This window comes from Oryctolagus cuniculus, chromosome 8 (assembly GCF_964237555.1).
Source record: "Oryctolagus cuniculus chromosome 8, mOryCun1.1, whole genome shotgun sequence".
NCBI lineage: Eukaryota > Metazoa > Chordata > Mammalia > Lagomorpha > Leporidae > Oryctolagus > Oryctolagus cuniculus.
In genome coordinates, this window is record NC_091439.1 from 12,114,090 (window position 1) to 12,131,153 (window position 17,064).

General features: G+C 41.7%; 1 protein-coding gene across 8 annotated transcripts in view; it reads left to right on the plus strand.

The window, feature by feature from the left end:
- FBXW7 (F-box and WD repeat domain containing 7) overlaps positions 1-17,064 on the plus strand; it is a 212,944-nt gene that overhangs the window by 113,894 nt on the left and 81,986 nt on the right. For 3 of the 8 annotated variants that reach the window (XM_008267326.4, XM_051819992.2, XM_070047421.1), the window contains one exon: positions 15,241-15,807. In XM_008267326.4, the coding sequence (XP_008265548.1) occupies positions 15,241-15,807 (567 nt within the window). Of the gene's footprint in view, positions 1-7,391; positions 8,245-14,553; positions 14,604-15,240; positions 15,808-17,064 lie in introns of those variants that run through there. The other 5 variants (XM_051819993.2, XM_008267329.4, XM_070047420.1 and 2 more) reach the window with 4 other exon arrangements.

Genomic DNA, 17,064 nt, shown 5'->3' on the forward strand with positions numbered 1-17,064 from the left:
ATATTTGTAGTTCAACTACTATATGCATTTTCAGTGAGGTACTTTTTATATAAAGTAGAATGCATGAGTCACTTTTGAAAAATGTTTGTAGCCATGTACCCCATACCACCTCAACCAAAATACAGAACATTTCTATCCTTGTGGAAATTCCCTCCTGCTGCCTTTCTGTCAACCCGTGCCACACGAAGACAACTGTTGTTCTGATTTCTGTCATTCTGGCTTAGTTTTATGGATTTTTAAACATATAAAATGAGGCACTCTGTGTTTCTTTTTTGTGTCTGTTCATTCAACATACTGGTTTTGACATTCACATTTGTTGTGTGTATCAAAAATTCATTTTTTATTTCTGTGTCCCCCTTCCAGTGTATGAATATACTTCAATTTATTTATCCATTCTTCTCTTGATGAACAGTTGAGATTTTGTCTAGTCTGAATAAAGCTTCTGTATGCATTCTTGCTTCAGCCTATTTGTGGAAATTTATGAGTAAATACCTAAGAATGAATGAGATAGCTCATAGGGTTACTGTATGTTCTTTTAAGAAACTGCCAAATGGTTTTCTGCAGTGTTGGTAACATTTTACATCCCCACCAACCATGTGTGACAGTTTAACTTGCTTCCTGTTTTCATCAACATTTGGTAGTGTTTGGTTTCTTTCTTTCTTTCTTTCTTAATTTCTTTTTTTTTTTTAAGATTTATTTATTTATTTGAAATGCAGTGCTACAGAGAGAGAAGGAGAGATGAGAGACCAGTCTTCCATCTGCTGGTTCACTCCCTAAATGACCACAACGGCTGGGGCTGGACTATGCCAAAGCCAGGAGCCAGGAGGCTCCTCTGGGTCTCCCGCATGGGTGCAGGGACCCAAGGACCTGGGCCATCTTCTGCTTTCCCAGGTGCATTAGCAGGGAGCTGGATTGGAAATGGAGCAGCTGGGACTCCAACTAGTTCCCATATGGAATGCCAGTGTCACAGGTGGTGGCTTTATTCATTACCACTGTGTCGCCGCCGGTTTCTTTTACTTTAAGCAACTCTTGTGGATGGAAAGTAGTATTGTATTGTGTTTTTCTTTTTTCAGAGATTTTTATTTATTTATTTGAGAGGTGGAGCTACGGAGAGAGGGAGAGACAAAGTGAAAGGTCTTCTATTTGCTGATTCACTTCCCAAATGGCTGCAGTAGTGGTAGGTGCAGGGGCTTAAGCACTTGGGCCATGGGCCATCTTCCACTGCTTTCCCAGGCCATAGCAGAGATCTGGATCAGAAGAGGAGCAGCCAGGACTGTAACTGGCACCCAAATGGGATGCTGGCACTAGTGACAGGGGCTTAGCCTACTACTACACAGTGCCAGCCCCCATATTGTGGTTTTATTTTGCAAATCTGATAGCTAATGTTACTGGGCAGTTTTTCATGTATTTATCAGACCTTTATGTTTTTAGTCACCTCTTTGTCTTTTCCACTCAATTAAATTTTGAATAATAAATGCCAGAATATGGACATGTATGACTTCTGTGGTTGCTTACCCTTTTCTCACACGGATTTCAACTTTCACAGGCAAACACTGAAGTCATGGTGCCATCAGTCCTCTACCTAAGAGACCTTAGGAGGGATCTGTTTGCTCAGCTACAGAGTTTGTTCCAGAATTGGACATTAGTCTTGAAACACCACAAAGAAATATAGATATCTGTAACAATTTAAGATGGATGCTTATTTTCATGTTATAAAAAGCTGTACTACTTATGCTTTCTAGTATACCCTTTGTGAGAAATACTGTGGTTATTTTCTGGGAAATGGAAAAATTATCCATGAATTTTATGACAATACTTTAAAACATTCATGGAAAACAACTTAAAAATGAATTTAGAAGTGGGCGTTTAGCTTAGTGGTTAAGATCCCTTCTTCCCAAATGGGACTGTCTACATTTGAGTCCTGGCTCGTACTCCTGACTCCCGCTTTCCTCCAGTGTGGACCCTGGACGGCTGTGATGATAGCTCAGGAGCTGGATTCTTGACACCCAGGTGAGAGAACTCCTTTACGTTCCCAGTTCCTGGCTCCAGCCCCAGCCAGGACCTGTCTGTTGTGGCCATCAGGGACTGAATTAGCCAATAGGAGCTCTCTAATAATTGTCCATCTGTCTCAAATAAATTAAAAAAAAAATTTTAAAGTTTCTTTTGCAAAAATTTTTGAAATCTGTACATACTCATGTTTGTTTATTGCTTTTAGAAATTACAGGAAGTAACAGGATATGGGCAGTGATACTATGGTTTGGATAGCTGAGGATCACTTCTGAAAGCGGAAAAGAGCCTGTTATTTATTGTCTGTGTATGTACATGGATGTGTCATTGCCTGATGATGTCAGTTAACATAGAGAAAGGGGAAAAAACAAAAAGTAGTTTTGGTTTTCTTCATGGAACTATAAGGCGAGACATTTCCAGTAGCACACTTCGTCTCTCTGTTAGCTTTCTGCTTCTATCAGGTATATAAACAAGATAATCTACAGTATTTTAATCAAATCTGTCCTCCATGATTTGGCTTACCCCTTCGTCAATCTCATAGTCCTTCATCGCCTTCTCTTACTGTGTTCCCCAACTTTCCCTGAAGGTTCCCTCGTCGCTTCCTCTCCTTTTCTAGGGGGAAGGAAGACAGCCTTGTGTTCCAGAGGGAGAGAGGCAGGATAACTTGTCAGGAGGGTCAGTAGAGGGTGGGCAAAGAACCTGGTGAAAGAGGGTGAGAGAGGAGCGCGTTTGCAAAGACACGGGCAGGTAAGAGCGCCTAACACGTGAGAGAACACAGGTCAGTACTGATGGGTGAGGAGCTGTTTTAGAAAAATGGCTGTGTATGCTTACAGCTGAGACCAGATTAGGAATGGCTCGTATTTTGTACTCCTCAGGAGTTTAGACTTTGTGCTATAGCACAGTGGCTTTCAAAAGTTCTTCAGTCACTCAGGGTTTGCTCATTCTCTCTCTAATTTTCTTTTTTGGTCCCTCCCTTACTCCCTCTCACTTGGTTAATATTTTGCCTTCATTTGAGCAAATTCAGCCTGTAAAAAGTTTGGAAACAGCTAGCAAATTGTTGGCATTTCAATAGAAATGGATAGAGATGGCTAGGGATGCCATTGAAATAGTTCAGGCAAGAGACAGATGGTATCAACTTAATTAATCAGTATTGGAGAAGAGGCATTGACTACAGAGACTCTTAAGAGATAGACTTGGGGGGAGACTTGGTGGTAATATGAGTAGTGACAAAGGTGTGGGGACAAGGTAAAGATAGTTTGTAACAAATAATGGAAACCAGAATGATATTCAGATCCTGTCCTCCTGTTTTTCACTTTCAGAAAATATCATAGTACTAAGATTTTATTTTGCCCAGATTACTTAATAAGTTGCCAATACTATGTACCATCATTCTCACACACTTGAGTATTCAAACAAATGTTTCCTGCATAATCACCATATAACCATTAAAATAAGGATGTTGGTGTTGATATAGTATATCTTCTGTTCTTCTGACTCCATTTGAATTTCACCAGTTGAAGTAATGTCTTGTGTGGGGAGCAATCCGGACTAGACTAAGTTACTCGAATTAGGACTTGTTCTATGCATCTGCTCTCCCACAGTGTGGCGCTGGGAGAGGAGTGAACAGCTTCCGCACAGCTGCCTCCAGTTCAACCAATTAACTGTAGGACTTGCTCCTGATTGGAGGGCGGCGTGCTCGGCGTGTGGGCAGCCGAGTTGGGATTGGCGAAAGAGGACTATAAAGGAGGAGAGAGACGGCGTGCACCAGGAACATCTATGGGGAACATCTAGCTGAAGGAACACCCGTGCAGCCCCCCAGAGAGCCGGCCGGCGGTGTGCCGCTCCCCTGCGGAAGTGGGGAATGCGGCCAGGGGGAACTGCCCTTCCACGGAGGTGGAAGGGATAGTAGCCAACCCGGGAAGAACCAGCAGCAAACCCGGGGAGGGCCGAGCAGACGAAAGAACAGCGCAGGGTCCAGTGTCGTTCCTCCACGAAGAGGGGGAGCGACATAATGGTGCCGTGACTCGGATAGGAAACCTAGCTCGGATAGGAAACCTAGGACGGATAGGAAACTTAGGAGGGAAGAAACGGGAAGAACTGGGAAAATACCGGAGAGAGAGACTAGCAAACAGCCTAGGGAAAAGCCGGACGAAAAAGGTGCCGGAAGAAGCTGTTGAAAGCCTAGGCATAGATTCAGATACGGACTACGGGGGGAAGCTGGGAGAAATCTCTAAGGTCGAAAGCGAAAGTGAAAGCTAGAACAAGCAGACTCGGACGCGGACTGTGGGGAGAGGCCAGGAGAAATGAGGGAGGAATATTGTTGGAAGAAAACTTAGGGAAACATACCGGGTAGAGAAAAATGTTAGGGAAATTGAAGCCGTGGGGGGCAGGCCAAGGCGGACACGAAAGCCACTTTGGGATTCTCAAGTTAGCCCGGGAATAGGGGGCGAAAAGTTGAAACCAGAAGCTGAAACGTGAGCCAGGTTGGGATCCGTCTGATTAGCCCGGGGAGCAAAGGACGGGAAGCCAAACCGTGGGGCGGAGACGTACGCTGGGTTGAATTCGCCAGGCTAGCCCGGGGAACTTGGATTGAATGCTAGTGGCGGACACGTGAGCTACGCTGTGTTACTCGCGGAAGCCGCCGCGTGCAGAGAGCACGGGGCGTGAATAGATAGGGAACGGGGCTGGCGTAGGCCGTGGTTCAGACGCGAAAGGGTTAAGCGTGGAGACCGCGGAGCGCGCGAAGCCGAGCCGCGCAAAGCCGGGAAGCTGCGCAGATGAGAGAGGCGCGCGGGCTGAAGCGGCGCAGAGCCGGGAACCCGCCGGCGGGGCGAGGTGCCGGAAAGCCGCGGGGATAAGAGAAACAGAAGTTTGGAAGTGGAGTGAGAGAAATGGGAATGTTGGCAGACAGAAGTAAAATGGGAGAAATAGGAATGCCCGGAGATAGAGAAATAGAGAAATAGAAAGGCCTCCCTACAATACAACAATTAGAAGGCTTGGATTCGGTCTGCCCGATTAGTGAGGCGATGAGCACCTGGGCGGCTAGCCGCAGGTCACCGAAGACAGGCACGAATTAACATCAGTAAAGCTTCCCCACAATGCAACAATTAGGAGGCTTGGATTCGGTCTGCCTGATTTAAGGCGGTAAGCGCCAGCAAAGCTCGACCAGAGTATGAGCTGCAGGTCACCGAAGATAGGCACAAACCAACACTAATAAGTCTCCCCCACAATAAGGCAATGAGAAGGCTTGGATTCGGTTTGCCTGATAGGTTTTGTAAACACCTGCAGGCAGTTCTAGCAGAGCAGAGTATGCGCTGCAGGGCACCGAACACAGGCACGCATCAGCGCCTAAAAACCTCCTCACAACATGGCGAAGAGAGGACCCGGATTCGGTTTGCCTGATAGGACTTGTAAGAGCCTGTGGCAATTCTAGCAAGTAGAGCAGAGTGTGTGCCGCGGGACACCGAAGACAGGCGCGTATCAACGCTAAAAAATAAAAAGAAAGGGGGATCTGTGGGGAGCAATCCGGACTAGACTAAGTTACTCGAATTAGGACTTGTTCTATGCATCTGCTCTCCCACAGTGTGGCGCTGGGAGAGGAGTGAACAGCTTCCGCACAGCTGCCTCCAGTTCAACCAATTAACTGTAGGACTTGCTCCTGATTGGAGGGCGGCGTGCTCGGCGTGTGGGCAGCCGAGTTGGGATTGGTGAAAGAGGACTATAAAGGAGGAGAGAGACGGCGTGCACCAGGAACATCTATGGGGAACATCTAGCTGAAGGAACACCCGTGCAGCCCCCCAGAGAGCCGGCCGGCGGTGTGCCGCTCCCCTGCGGAAGTGGGGAATGCGGCCAGGGGGAACTGCCCTTCCACGGAGGTGGAAGGGATAGTAGCCAACCCGGGAAGAACCAGCAGCAAACCCGGGGAGGGCCGAGCAGACGAAAGAACAGCGCAGGGTCCTGTGTCGTTCCTCCATGAAGAGGGGGAGCGACAGTCTTGTATAGCAAAATGATTACCTTCAGAATTATACTTTCAGAATTACTTTAATTGTGTATCTGGAATAATTTCTTTCCTTTGACTGACTGTGCTAATAACACTTTTGAAGATTATGGGCTAGTCACTTTGTGCAGTGCCCCTTGATTTGGGTTTGTTCTCTAACATTTCCTCATTAGTGGACTCAGGTAATGCACCTTTGATGGAAATATCACAGATATGATGCCATGTGACTCTCACTGATTTGTGTTTGGTAAACATACTTCGGTTTGTCCCAGTATCTGTACTCATTTTCAGCTTTCTTCAGTCTTTTTTAAACTAGAGGAAAACGTAAAATAATTTTCAGTCTTAGAGATTCCTACATAAAAATGGTTATATACGGCTCATAGCACATTAGCTTCGTCATTCAGTTGTAGATTTATAATTGATTGATAATTATAAGTACTCTTTTGAGGAGAGAATGCTGTTTTTCTTTGGCTCTGTTTATCTATTGCAGAACTCATTAGCTTTTTCTTTTTGTGTGGCTGCCCTGCCCATTAAAGAATATCAACTCTACTATAAGGTCATTAGAGGTGATGGAGGAAAATGCCATTGTTTTCTTTAACTTTGCTACTTCATGTTTTTACTGTACCATAAATTTCTGCTGTATGACATCCAAATGAGATACAGTACGTGAAAGAATTTCTACTCCTATTGAAAACTATGATATTTAAGCCAGCTTTTTTTTCTTGAGACAAAGTGAAACGCTCTGTAATTAAGCTTAGCTCACTTTCCTTGAATCTAATCTCTACCTTTCATTAATTTTATGTAAGTAACTTGCTTAAGCCAAAATGGGACTGACTTCTCTTTATGTAGCCCCAGCAGATTCAGTTTAAGTGGAGGTTGCAAATGGATTTTTATTAATGTCATTTTCAACATGAGAATATTGACAGTTTTGAATAGTAAAGCTACTAAAACCATAAGCCAAAGCAGTGTGAATGAAAATACAGCCTTGATATGATTTTATACAAGACCTTGAGAAAACATTTCCTTATTCAGTCATATGATCAGCCTCAAATGTAGGCCTAGCACTTGGAGGATTACTTTTATAGGTTTATATATACATGAAAGTATTATTTTTGAATCTTAAAAGTTTGAATTATTTACTTCTGTAGTATAAAAATTACATTTAATGCTTTTCTTTGTTTCTTGCTGAATAAAAATCAATTCTGTATTAAACATGAGTTAAGTGAGTCATGCAAATTTCATTTTCAGCTGAAATGAGATTATTACTGAGCTTACTCTTGATGTGTGTTGAATAAGGAAAAGATTGCTCATGTGTGTGAGAGGTTGAAAGCTGCAGCATAATGTTCACTGTTTTCCCATGAATAGCAGCATATTCTTTTCTTCACAGAAATCCAGAGCTTGTCTGGAGAAGATCAGTAAAACTCATCTTGAATGTGTAAGACTACAGCTCTTCCTCTTCTTCTTCTTTTTTTTTTTTTTTTCCTCAAGTCATATTTTCACAATCAGAAGATTCAGCAAAAAGGATCCCTTGCCCAGTTATACAGTTGTGTTGAAATAGAAGGAAAATCTGTTCCGTTTTGCTCTGCAGCTTCTCCAGGTGGTTCTAGTAAGACTTGGGACTTGATGATACCCCTCTTCACTGTCAAACCCAGGCTGCAGTGGGAACATTTCAGGATTTCCTTTTGTAACAGAATGTTTTCCAAAGTTCATTTTCCTTTTAAATTCAAGAATTGTGTTCCTTGAAGTAAACAACAACAACAACAACAAAAAACCCAGCTGTTTTCTTCACACCTTACAGACTGAAAATTAAGCACTAGTTTAAGGCTAGTTTGTGCAGCCATTCTTCATCTTCAGAGTATTCAACACAGTCTAGCTTGTTATTTTCTTAGAAGGACCCTTTCTACTCATATACTCTTTTGAGAACTTGGCCTCTGCTAAGCCATTGGATTTCTCTGTGTGGTAGATACTCTTTAAACATTCTTGAGTGAAACGGCCTTTATTTAATGAAGTTAACTGTTTCATGGTGTTTCGGAACTTTTAAACTTTTGCCCTAAGAATTTTTGGATCCTTAGAGAAGCAGATGTCATGACAAGATCGGATGTGCAGGAAGCTCCCAGCCCGGGCCTCCAGTTGCCTGTTGCATCAATCCTAGTTCTGATTATCTCACTATGCTCAGTAGTTTTGTGGGAGGAACCCAGAAGGCTGCGTGGCCAGATGTGGATATTGCCAAGGACGTCAAGGTGAGATGGCTGTAGGCTGTCTGCAGCTCTGCTCCCCAGAGCGGGCTAGGTTGAATGTCTGCTGAGCTGGGTGCCACTGTGGCCGCCACATGCTCCTTATCCCAGTCAGGTTTTGACTGTCTTCCCTCGTGTGGGCAGCTCTCTTACTTTGCTCACATGGAACAACACCCTCACCCAGACAAATGGTCTTTTTCCAGTCTGCCTTTGGCCCGCTAGGTGTCTCCACTGTATGGATCACTCCCCACCTTAGAGGCAAGATGGGCATCTCTTGCTGGTCAGCCTCTCTTTATCCCACTGATTCTCCAGAGAGGCCCTCCTCCATGTGCTTGTACTCACTCCCCAGTTTTGGACTGTTTTCTGGCTGCCCACGTATTCATACAACTTGCTTGGCCACCTAATGGCTTTAAGGACTAAACTGTTGAGGGAGAGGAGGAAAAAGAGGAGCCATCCAGTTTTTTACTGAAACAACTGGTTAGAATATGGTTTCATTCATTGAGATGGCAGAAATAGTAGGAAACTTTAAGAGTAAATCTGGGCCTCAGGTGTGTGTGGGGGGCATATAGATTGGGAGTGACCTTGGGACACTTTTATAAAACTAGTAGGTCCAGTAGGGCACTGTGCCTTCAGATAATAGAATTGGGAGTGCCTAGCTTCTGTGAGGTAGTTGAGACCTTGGGTTTTAAAGAAGCTGCAGAGAAGGGAGGAGCTGGCAGTGGAGAACAACAGCAGAGCTACCTGATGGTTGCGCTGCAGAATGATCCCCAGGGAACTTAGGAGACCAGAAAGAAGAGGGGGTGTCCAACCGTGTAATAAGCTCTCCAAATGGTGAAAGGTCCACATGAATCTGGTTACAGTGGAGGAAACCCAGATCCCAGAGGTGGTAGAGTGAATGGGAATGAAGAATGAAACTTGGCCAGATTAGAAATAGATGTTGGAAATTAAACAACATAAAAACTAGGTGTTGTCGTGTGGACTGAAAAGTAGTCTTTCCCAAGTTTTCCAGTAAAGATATAAATGATAGATTAGACATGTAGGTTTAAATTATCTAGTTCAGATCCACAAAACTCTGTGAAATCAGTATTGTCCATTTTGTATTAGTATTTTGATTTTGTTAATCTCCATTACTGAGGGATCTCTATAGCCAATTTTATGGTTTTTAAAAGATTTTCACCTTAAGTTACATATGCGATTTCTTGGCCACAGTAGAAGATATGGAACCAGAATTACTCAAAAAATGTTTTCAAAGTATTAATCTCTTTAGTCTCCTGGATTTTTTTTTTTAGAGCCTATGTTGAAAATAACAAGAAGTTTGATAAAGAGAAAAATGTTTTATGAGTTAAAACTTACAAATAAATGTTAAGATATTAGTATTTACACCCTACCAGTTCCAAAAGTATTTCAAGTGACTTGTTGAATATAGGGTACAACTTTTAAAAATCTGTTAAAAATAATTGCTCTTACGTTTGTAACATAGCATAGAGTTCTTCTTTGGTGAAGAAAGCATGAAAAGTGTGTGACTGACTTCAAACAGATTCAGTAATCGTTTGCTCAGTGTACAAGTGTTTTGAGTGCCTATTGAGCCAGGCATTTTTTGTGGGTAGTGGAGATGACCATGGTGAAAAAGAGAAGACCCTTCTCCTATAGAGCCTAAATTCTAATGTGTATGTTGGTGGTGGGGCTGGGGGCTGGCAGATTCATACCTAAATGGATAGACAGATGGGAACTTTGGTACCAGGCTGTATTCCAGTGCTTCTATATTCCTGGTGCCATGGAGAAGGTAAAAAGGCAGGGTTAGGAGAAAAGAGAATGTGGTGCAGGAAGATGTGATTATTTTAAATGAACTGGGATGGGAAAGTGCTGTTGATTAAAGGATCAAAGCTCTGAAGAAAGTAATGCAAAGACGGGGGAGAGTGTTCTGGCAGAGGAAGAGCACCTAGGCCTTCTTTAAGAGGGACAGAAAGGGTAGAGCGATAGGAACTTAGAGCGGTGGCATGTGCACAGATTCTATAGGGCCCAACATGTCACTGTAAAAGGCACTGGCTTTCTCTTGGAGTGACATGGGAAGCACACGGTGGGGTCTGAGCAGTGTAGTGTGTTAAGATATGACTGACTTTGTCATGTATTCCAGGCTTGTACTGTTAATGAGCATACAGAAAGTTCATAGTAGGAAGAAGAAGTGTTAGCAAATGGTTTGGTCAGAAGTGCACTCTTGGTAGTGAGGGAGAGAGAGTCTTTTGGGATTTGGTGGAAATCCTAGCTTGCTTGCAGGAGGTGCTTCCAAGCTTTGAATGATTTTTCCTGATGACCAGTACAACTTGGCTTTACTTTCTTGTTATCTGTGTCCTAAAGCTTCTTAAAATGACTGGTAGCTCAAGCCTGATAGATCCTACCTGTCACATCACTTCTGCAAATGTTGATATTGCACATATGGAGGCTTTGGTCATGTGCATTTGTCACCTCTTTGTTTTGTTAGTGTAAACAATGTTCCCCAGTGTCCACTGCAATTTCAGTTAGTTTGTGCTTTGGAATCTTCCTTGGAGACTCATAGCTCTAGGTCAAGATAGGACAGGCAGGCCGGCGCCACGGCTCAATAGGCTAATCCTCCGCCTGCAGCACCGGCACACTGGGTTCTAGTCCCAGTCGGGGCGCCGGATTCTGTCCCTGTTGCTCCTCTTCCAGTCCAGCTCTCTGCTGTGGCCCGGGAGTGCAGTGGAGGATGGCCCAAGTGCTTGGGCCCTGTACCTGCATGGGAGACCAGGAGAATCACCTGGCTCCTGGCTTCAGATCAGCGCGGTGCGCTGGCCGCAGCGGCCATTGAGGGGGGTGAACCAATGGAAAAAAGAAGACCTTTCTCTCTCCTCTCTCACTGTCTACTCTACCTGTTTAAAAAAAAAAAAAAAAAAAAAAGGTTGTCAGAGCTCCATCTGTTTAACACGTACTATGCCCATTTTTATTCCTTAAAGCACCCTAAAATAAGTAGTTCAAATGATTTTGAATTCTCAAAGGGTTTCTGGGCAGCAAAGTTTGTGAGAAAGTAACTTAAAGACACTTAACACTGAAGTTAGGTCTAAAGTGCTACACAGACAGTAAGGGGTTAGTGTCCATGGACCTGGAGAGAAAGACAAAGTTGCTGTCCTCTCAGAACAACTGTATTTTTGAATTTTATGGAAGAACACTTTATTTATTTAAAGATTTATTTTATTTATTTGAAAGGGGGAAGGTCTTCCATCCACTGGTTCACTCTTCAAATGGCTGCAACTGCCAGAGCCGAGCTAATCTGAAGCCAGAAGCTGGGAGCTTCTTCTGGGTCTCCCATGTGGTGCAGGGGCCCCAGGACTTGAACTATCTTCTGCTTTCCCAGGCCATTAGCAGAGAGCTGGATTGGAAGTGGAGCAGCCCAGACTTGAATCAGCGTCCATATGGGATGCCAGGGGCTGTAGGCTGGTGCTTAAACCTGCTGTGCCACAGCACCAGCCCTAGAAGAACACTTTTTAAAAATAATACTTCTCAAGGCCCGTGCTATGGCATAGCAGGTAAAGCTGCTGCCTGTGGTGCCAGCATCCCTTATGGGCATCAGTTCGAATCATGGCTACTCCACTTCCGATCCAGTTCTCTGCTATGGCCTGGGAAAGCAGTAAAAATGGTTCAAGTTCTTGGGTCCCTGCACCTGTGTGGGAGCCCCAGAAGCAGCTCCTGGCTCCTGGCTTTGGATAGGCCCAGTTCTGGCCATTGTGGCCATCTGGGGAGTGAACCAGCAGGTGGAAGACCTCTCTCTCTCTCTTTCTGCTTCTGCCTCTTGGTAACTCTGACTTTCAAATAAATCTTTTAAAAATATAATACTTCTCCTTCATCCTGGGATGGAGCTGACTGAAGTTATCTTTTTTGGGTACTCTTAGGTCAGAACCTCTCTGGTCTTCCCACCACCCCGGAAAACACTGCCAGGAGAATTGCTGTTCTCTGCTTAGGAAAGGAAAAGTAATACACCTTACCCTTGTCCTTCTCTGTTGGTTACTTTATTGCAAAATTCGACTTTATTTTGTCTCGACTATCTGAATTTCTCATTTTAAAATTTAATGACAATTATCTGTACTGGAGCTTGTAATTTCTCTGCAGATTTGTCCTTTGTTAGATTAATGGAACCTTAGTGAGGGGTGAAGCTGTGGTATCTTCACTGATACCAGAATACTGTGTGGGTCTTACGTTGCAAGCAGTGCTCAGCCTATTTACATAAAGTAGGTGCAGTTCATCCTCATTATTCACAGATTCTTTATTTGTGGATTTGCCTACTCAGTAGAATTTATTTATAAACCGCCAATCAATTCTTGAGGCACTTGCAGAGACATTGATAGAGGTGTACATGCACACAGTGGCAAAAAATTGGAGCTGCCTGGCGAGTGTATTTCCAGTTGAGGTCAACAAGGTGACACTCTGCTTCTTGTTTCAGCTCATAAACCATAAACAGGTTCTCTTTTCATGGTCTGTAGAAAATATTTTCCCTATTTGTGGGCTTTTTCTGGTGATTCTGTGTTTAAAATGGCCCAAACACAGTGAAGTTCCAGCTAGTGTTCCTAGGAACAAGAAGACTGTGAAGTGCTTTACCAAGAAAAGAAAGCTGTGCGTTAGATAAGCCTCATTCAGGCCTGGGTTGTCATGCCGTTGACTCTGAGTCCAGTGTTAATGAAACAGCAATATATATTAAGTAAGCTAACTTTAGACAGAAACACCCATATGGCTATGCATTGATTGGCTGCAAAAGTGTTGTGATCAGAGGCTTGTAGAAACTGTATTTCCCCTAAGGAGCAGTGGTTCAGTTTCCTAATTCAGTGGTTAGAGGGACTTCATAGAATACAATTACTATGAAGAATGAGAATTAACTATTTAATTAAAGCTGTAATTTATAGAGACTTTAGGCATGGAAATTATGGAAATGTTCCATAATTTCTTTTTTCTGAAACTGACATTTCAGGTTATGTTTGAATATAAGCATATAGTTATAATGTAAAATCTAATTTTACTGTGGGTTCTGATTAAAAAAAAAATGGCTAAATACCATTGATTAGCATGTAAAGAAGCATTTCTAAACATTACTCCTTCCGAAAATTACTATGTGCCCGAGCATACTGAGTGTCCCATGAATATTTGTTTTAGAGTAATAATCTTTGAGCACTGTAGTAATTCTGGTTTTTGGAAAGAAGGTAATAATAATGTGAGAGAATAATATTCTTTTGGTAGTTTATTATACGTGATTCTTGCAGACTGAGAGACATGAAGGAAGACGCAGTTTGAGTGTCAGGTTCTTGGGTGTGCTTTGCTTCAAGCCAGCAGTCTTATCTCTGAGCCTTGATTGCCTGGTGTGTGAAGTGAGGAACATTTTCAATGTAAATAAGAAAGGAACTTTCTTTGATTATCAGTGATATTCCTGACTGTGAACTGTTTTCGTTCTCTTCACATCCAATTGCTAAGGAAATAGTGCAATTAACATCAACATATAGCCATCAGATTTTATTTTTACTAAACTTGAATTTAATCTCATTAATTATCAATAAAAGCATACATTATTTATTTCATATGTTTTGACATTATGTACTTCTGTTGGTAAGAAGAAATAGCAACTTTATATTGATTTTTAAGATAATAGGAATCTGTTTGCTGATGTTTGTGTTTTATGTGACCATCTTCTAAGTCACACAGAATTTTTCTCGAAGAATTAATTTTAAAAGCACAAGTATGCATTCTGGGAAAACAGAATTTCATTTTGATTTTTTTTCTGATTGGCAGTTTTAAGTTTTAGATCATGAGTGCTTTTTTAAAAAATGTGTATAATATGTTGATATTATTTTACGTAACCTCAAACCTGTCCACACAGATATCAGCAAAGGAAAAAATTTCAGAATGAACATTATGAAAAGATGTTCTATTGAATAACATTTTGGAGCCTGTGTGAAACATAAAAGTAAATATATTTGATGTATAAAATTTGAGAAATTTGGTAAAAATGAATTGAAAGCATCTAGAATACAACTGCTCAAAATACAGCTTATTTTAAAAATATTATCTTCTAGGCTGTCTGCAGATTAAGAATCATTCTGTGATCATATAATTTCCTGCATTTTTCCCTTAACATAATGTGATATATATATCCACATTTTAATGAACATGATATTTAGGAACTGTGCTAAATAAATTCCATTTTATCACTTCTTTTATCTTTAACATTTGTTTTATTTACATTTATTTTTACCTTTATTTTTTGCTTTTGTGGATAAAGCTGCCATGAGCATCCTCTGTATAATTTTTTTTCTGTTTTAGGATTACTTCCTTAGGATAGATTGCCAGAAGTGGAGTTACTGGGTCAGAGGGTATGAACTTAAGAACTTTTTCCTCTCCCCCCCAAAAATTTTTTTTGTTTACTTGCTATTTAGTTGCTTTATGTTCACTGTGAAAAGCGAAAATCACAATGATAATCACTGTTACCTTGTTAGAAAACTGTATCTGAAGGGCAGGATTCTGTCGTCAGAGAAGTTTAAGACAATTCCAGAGTAAAAAGGTTGTGTTAAGTTGATTTACCTCAGCATTTCCTGAAATTGAGCACTGAATAATTTTTTTTTGGTGATAACACTTCTTAACACTTTGTCAAAGTTTTACATAGTCTATAGTTTATGAGCTGTTGACCTAAAACTTAAAATTATTTTATTAGTTAAGTTAGTTTTATTAGTTATATTTTATTTGTTGAAACAAACTATAAAGAACTATTAAAAGAAGCATATTAAAATAAAGCTGTTTACTGTATTTATGTGTATGTCTTTATAAAGCCTCATAACTTTTATAATTTTATAATATCAACTTTCTATATTGATTACTGAAGAACATCTTGATGCCTCCATGGCACTGAATACTCTTTGCATTCTTTATGATATTTAGACTATAAGCATGAAACATAAAGGTAAAAGAAATTGGAGATTGTACAAACCTGTTTTTCCCCATTTTCCCCTGCAGAATGTGAAAACCTTTGCATCTTGTGATAGTTTGGCCAAGGTCCAAGAAGTAGCAAGCTGGCTTTTGGAAATGAATCAGGAACTGCTCTCTGTGGGCAGCAAAAGACGACGAAGTGGAGGCTCTCTGAGAGGCAACCCTTCCTCAAGCCAGGCAGATGAGGAGCAGATGAACCGCGTGGTCGAGGAGGGCCCGCAGCAGCAGCAGCTGAGACCAGAGGAGGAACACACTGCAAGGAATGGTGAGGTTGTTGGAGCTGAACTTAGACCTGGAGACCAAAATGATTCCCAGCAAGGACCCTTGGAAGAAAACAATAATCGATTTATTTCAGTAGATGAGGACTCCTCAGGAAACCCAGAGCAAGAGGAGGATGAAGAACATGCTGGTGAGCAAGAGGAGGAGGATGAAGAGGAAGAGGAGATGGACCAGGAGAGTGATGACTTTGATCAGTCTGATGACAGTAGCCGTGAAGATGAACATACACATAGTAACAGTGTCACAAATTCCAGTAGTGTTGTGGACCTGCCCATTCACCAACTCTCCTCCTCATTCTATACAAAGACAACAAAAGTGAGTGTATTCCATCTCCTATTAACTTGAGATACTTTGTGTATCTATTTTAATTGTCGTAGAACTTTCCTTACAGTTTTTGTATTATCGCAAACTAATCTTAGCATGTGTAATAATAAAAGGAACTGCTTTTGTTTTACAAAGGTATTAGAAAGTATTACAGATAGAAATACTAATACTGGCACAAACTTATTTTAAATGGAGAAAGGTAATTGATCCTGTTACAGTGAAAAATGGTTCACATCAAATTCCTTCTAAACTGTGCTCCCAGGGCAAGCGTTAGTGGGTTGTGTGGGAACAGGTCGTGTGGGGTGAGGAAAGTTGAGGCGAAACGTGATCTGTGTAAATCAAGTAATGAAGACTCTTTCACTGCCAAAGTGCAGCTGCTGTGTGGGCTGTACGCTGGTGTTTCTCCAACACATGCTACTGGAAGTTGCCTCACATTGGTTCTGGTTCTTTATTTGTGATTCGAAAATTATATACAAATCTTGACTGTCTGTGTTGATTAGACTTACTGAGTTAAAGTGTACTTTGGAAATGAACATTTTAACTTGAGTAATAGTTTTGCAGACACTAACATGAATAATGTTTCTGATGGTCCATCCACTCACTCTTGTTTGCTTGGTTTTTAATTTTACAGTGAATCATTGATTTGGCCCATAAATAATGTACAGTTTTAACATCATCTCCTTTAAGTATTTTACACATGTAAATTAATGCTTGCATTGCTGAATCATCACTTCAGCTTTTAAAATTCCTTCTAAAACATATTTACGCCTGAATTCCCTGGCCTATCTGCAAGTTACATGCCCTGCTAACAGCTCCAGTCCTGTTTGTTAGTAAAGCTGAGATCATACATAGCGTAATATCCCCAGCTTTCATCCCCAGTCTGGATCTAGCTTTGTTAAATTGCTGTATCAAAAGAGGCCATTTACACACACACGCACACACACACACACGCACACGCAGATACGCCCTTTCTTCCCCCCTTCTTTTCCTTAGGGCTTGGGAGTGGGGTTTAGTTGTGTGATGTTATCTAAGGAAGGAGTCCAGTCACACCTCAGCCTGGCTGAGGCGGTCACTGATTTCTCCTAGGAAAAAGTGACTAGACAAACTGTATCTTTTTCCTACATCATAATATTCTGTTGAAAAATGTTATACAGACTTACCTTTTCTTTACACTCAGGATGAAATCATAAGTATAACTTAGCTGTATTTTAATAAACAATGTATACTGACTTTATGGTAGTTTTTCCT